Source organism: Pundamilia nyererei, unplaced genomic scaffold (genome assembly GCF_000239375.1).
Source record: "Pundamilia nyererei isolate P.nyererei 1_Seehausen unplaced genomic scaffold, PunNye1.0 scaffold00074, whole genome shotgun sequence".
Classification (NCBI taxonomy): domain Eukaryota; kingdom Metazoa; phylum Chordata; class Actinopteri; order Cichliformes; family Cichlidae; genus Pundamilia; species Pundamilia nyererei.
The window spans coordinates 1567297-1571952 of NW_005187475.1; the positions used below are offsets into that span (position 1 = coordinate 1567297).

At 38.6% G+C, this 4656-nt stretch overlaps 1 protein-coding gene across 5 annotated transcripts in view; it reads right to left on the reverse strand.

Moving 5' to 3' along the window:
- The window catches only part of dtnba (dystrobrevin, beta a), a 30234-nt gene that overhangs the window by 12074 nt on the left and 13504 nt on the right, over nucleotides 1-4656 (reverse strand). For all 5 annotated transcript variants that reach the window (XM_013911901.1, XM_013911897.1, XM_013911898.1 and 2 more), the window contains 5 exons: nucleotides 3139-3230; nucleotides 2904-2984; nucleotides 2431-2644; nucleotides 2224-2309; nucleotides 72-226 (listed from right to left, as the gene is read on the reverse strand). In XM_013911901.1, coding sequence (XP_013767355.1) covers nucleotides 72-226; nucleotides 2224-2309; nucleotides 2431-2644; nucleotides 2904-2984; nucleotides 3139-3229 — 627 coding nt within the window. In that variant the 5' untranslated portion in view covers nucleotide 3230. The remainder of the gene's footprint in view (nucleotides 1-71; nucleotides 227-2223; nucleotides 2310-2430; nucleotides 2645-2903; nucleotides 2985-3138; nucleotides 3231-4656) is intronic.

A 4656-nucleotide genomic window follows, 5' to 3' on the forward strand; every position in this document is an offset into this window, starting at 1 on the left:
TGTGTGTGTGTGTGTGTGTGTGTGTGTGTGTGTGTGTGTGTGTGTGTGTGTGTGTGTGTGTGTGCGTTTACCTGTTGGGGGAAGCAGGAGCGTGCTAAGGTTTGTGTGTAGCCAAAGGAAGGCCCTTCATATACGGCAGTGGGCAGCTTGAGAGCCTCCCTCAGAAATTGATCAAACTTGGATAGTACCAATACACCGTTGGAGTCAGATACCTGAGAAAACACATCTACACACACGCGTGTGCACACAAACACACACAAAATGAAGAAGGCAGCTTAAAATACTACATATCCAAACCCCAGTGCCTCCCTTAACCTTGACTTTAACCAGTAAGTGTGGCAGATTAAACCAGTGAGTGTGGTATAGAAGCCAGACTCTCTCAACTGAGTTTTTGTTTAACTTTGGAGCTTTTTAATTTAATCTTAAATCTAATTTAATTTTTAAAGCATTTTTGAGACTTCAAAACTTCTTGAGTACAGGTGCACATGATATTTTCAGGGTTTTTTTTTTCTTTTTTCTATTGCCCACTCTATGTAATTCGAGTCTGTGACATGGACAATTTTCATAGTGTGAAGGTAAAATTGGTCATGGCTTCATTAAATTTACTAAAGTTCTTTAAAAAAAAAATCAAATCAGCTGAGTTTGATTAGGTTAGCAGGTACATTTTTGGAAATTTGACTGACCCTAACGCAAGTGAAGGTAAATAAGCATAAGCAAACAGCAGCACTGATATTTCTCGTCCACCAGGTGGCGCATATGCAACATATAAACAGAATAAAAGATTTCCTGTAAAAAACAAATATAACTACAGGTAAATTGTACCAAAGCTTGTACTAAAATGCTTTAGGCCACATCGAGGATATGCTTTTTACAACTTAATAAAGTTTTCTGAAAGTTTAGTGAACCATCCACTTAGCAAAAACAAGTGCAATCACCAGTCTGTGCACTCACAATACGAAGATGAACATCTGCATGAATTAACCACCTTACTTTGATGTGTTGTGACAGACCACAGGTAACACCTTTGTCAGTGATCCAGATCTCCAAGTTGGATAAAATTAACATTTTGGACAACCACTCTTATCATGCAATACTTGTTGGCACAAACTGATGCAGTTTTTTGTTTTGTTTTTTTTTTCATTTTAAGAAACCTTCTCCACCCCTGTTTTAGGATTTCATCATAATATAAAAAACTCCAATTTATAAACAAAAAAAAAGTATTGTGTTAAACTTTAACATGACTGTGTGCACCACAGCCTGAAGAAAACCTAGATAAAATTCATTATTTCAATCAGCAATCAGGTCGACCTCTCACAGTGAACATCATTTGCAACAATGACAGTTTGCAGCTGGAAATAAGATTAAAACGATCCAAATCATTCAGAAAGTAAATGGGTATCGACTCTATATACTCTGCTGTTCCTCTTTTTTTAATCTTTGAATTCAGGTGTTTTCAGTCCCACTGCTGTAAGTGTATTAAAAAAAAAAAGAGCTCATTAAATTTGAGCATGGTACTATAATAGGATGCCACTGTTGTAACAAACCTGTTTTTAATCCCTCCTCAAAGTGGCATCCTTGCAAAGTGAAAATGTTTAAGATGCACAGCACCTCAGTTATAAAGTGTCAAACCACTTGTGGTTTATGGTGCATAAAAGTAACCAAGGCTCTCCCGACTCTGCAGAGCTCCAAACCTCCTCTGTCATTAACATCAGCACAGGAACTGTGCACCAGGAGCTTCATGGTATGGGTCACCATGGCCAAACACACAGTTCCACTGTACAAACTGGCAGATTAAACCACAATAAGTGATCAGGTTTATGCAGAGCAGATGTACCCTTTATCCATCAATATCACATCTGTGTTCTGATTCGTCTCATATTGCTCTGCCTCTCTTTCCCTCAGTCTCTATTTTACAGGGTTTTTGTATAGTTTGAATTTTTATTTGTTCGCTTGTTTTAATATGTCAGTGACTTCCCCCCACGGTTTTCTAGGTTTTCATGTCATGGGCTGTACAAAAGAAACTGAGTTGACTCATATGTAGCACATGGCAGGAAATAGCAAGCACACTGAGTGACGTTCACACTACTATAAATACTGTGGTTTAAGCAAACACACATGTGCTCCTCAGTCACTAACAATAAACACACCAAACTATTACTGCAGATTGGGGTAATAATTATGATAATGATTCGTGTCTGTTGTGATGTATCGACTGGTACTCACAGCGGAGTTTATCCACCAGCTTCCCTCCACACAGAGTGGCCAGCATCGCCTTTACAGAGAAAACTGTCAGACGGCTGTCCGGCTCACTACGGCACAAACAAAAGCATGTGTGATGACGTTTGTGAAACTATGACAAAGACACTCATTTAAAGGCAACAACAGGATGTGGATGGCCACATCTCACTGTTGCCACTTCCTAATCATTACCACTCGATGGCAGCCAGTAAGAACTCGACCAGCAGGACGGTGCTCTGCTGCGGGTTGATGGTGTGTGTGGTGGGCAGGCGTTTGCTGAGCTGGTTGAACAGAGAGGACACGAGGTTCTCCAGTCTGGTCACAGAGATGCCAGCGTTCAGCTCTACTGCGTTTAGACCAGCGTCCCGCACCGCTTCGATCACATTGTAAATGTCAATGAGATGCACTGGAAGAAGAGGAAGGAAGTCAAAGTATTTAAATTCTTTTTAACTTTAAGAATCTTATCGTTTGATAAGTGTTGAAAGATGTGCAATGCTTCACTATTTACAATAAAAAGTAAGATTTTGATCAAATTTTTCTGCACTCATTTTATTATTATAATATGTCACAATGTAAAAATTTTCCCTTTTACGTCAGCCTAAACTGACACATGATCATTTTAATAACGCATCTTTCTGTTGTAAACGAGGCCAGTTCTGACTCACAGTTGCATCTCTTCTGTATAAATCTGAGCTTGCAGGCTGTTCGATATGTTGACAGATAAATGGCATCAAAGTTCTGCTCCCCTGTCAAAAGAAGAAACACAGCATCAATAAATAGCTCTCCTCAGTCTCAGTGCAACTAGTGTGATCTATCTAAGAAGGTATATTTATTTTTAAGGAAGCGTTGACATGGTTGAAGAAACATTTAGGAGTTAAACGAAGGCTCAAACTCGCTCACCGAGCTCCAGGAAAATCCGCCTCTCCTCTGCTTGCGCCGTTGCTGGAGCTCTCCTCCCTCTGTCTCTCTGCCCCCCCTCCTCCATCACCATCCTGCACAATACACACAAAACATTACAATAAATGCTCAGTACACAACAAGGGTTATAAAGGGTTTAAGTTTTAAACAACAAAGAGCTACAAAATCGGGTAACTCACAAGAAAAACGAGATAATTAGCTAAAAGAAAATCTACATGAATAGCTAATGAGGCTTGTTTCTGCTACTGAAAAAAGAAAAAGAAAAAAAAACACATTTTGCCATCTGCAAGTAAAAATTTCAACTTGACAACTCCAAATTAATTGCCCAATTTTTAGTAAGTAAATTTGAGTAAAAACTGATTTAATATTCTGAAATTTTGACAGACTGCAAAGAAAATATTTATTTTCAGTGGACTTCTGGCCAGGTGTTTCTGCTATTCATGCCCTGGAGCATTTCAAATAAATAATCTGACAATATATCTTAATATATGGTAAAGACCCAGAAGTTTGTGCAACTATTGAGCTTATCAATAGCCCGTCAATAATACACAGATATCTGTGTCAATGTAATGCACCTGTACATGTTTAACATATACAGGTGATGCTGACATCACGGTGTCTTGCAAAAACATGAATGGGCGGATTTTTAAGAACCATTTCTAAAGATCAGAAATTGCGTCTTTACACTCTTTGCACCAATTATCTCTTTTTTTTTAAAAGATCATGTTGATACATTTAATGGACTTAAAAACTAAATTAATTAAAATTAACTGTTACAGTGTATCAGAGTGCTCTCAAAGCTCTTATTTCTGATTTCCATCGATGTTCTTTCTTCTGCGTTTTGAGTTTATGTGAATTGGTTTGAACTCCGCACATTTCTATATATGGTCTTCACAGAAAAACATTAAACAAAACAACATCATCAGGGTTCTTTTTTGTATTAGACCTGTTACTAAGTCTACAGGAAACAACTGGTTTAATATAACGAAATACTGTAACTTTACTGTGTACACATGCAGACTCATGCAGACACTCCCAGCTGCAAACAAAAACTAGAGCCAGACAGTCAAGTTCAGGGCCACCAGAGGATGAGCTGAGAGCTCGGTAAATAAACTTAATAACGAGAGCAGCTGATGAAACCTGAGCTGTAGGCTGGCACTGAACAAGGACAATTAAACAAGGATTAAACAAGGATACAGAGGGAAGAGCGAGGAAGAGAGGGAAAGAAAGAAACAAAGAAATTAAACAAAAAGAACAAAAGACGTTAGGACGTAAAAAGGAAATAAAATAAGGTGAAAGAAAGAAAGAAGTTGTCAGGTAACAAAGAAATCACCAGAGGACAGGGTCACCATGGCAACAGTTACACTACACCACAAAAGTGAATCACACACAAATATTTGCATTCCTTGTTCAAATGTGACACACACACACACACACACACACACACACACACACACACACACACACACACACACACACACACACACACACACACACACA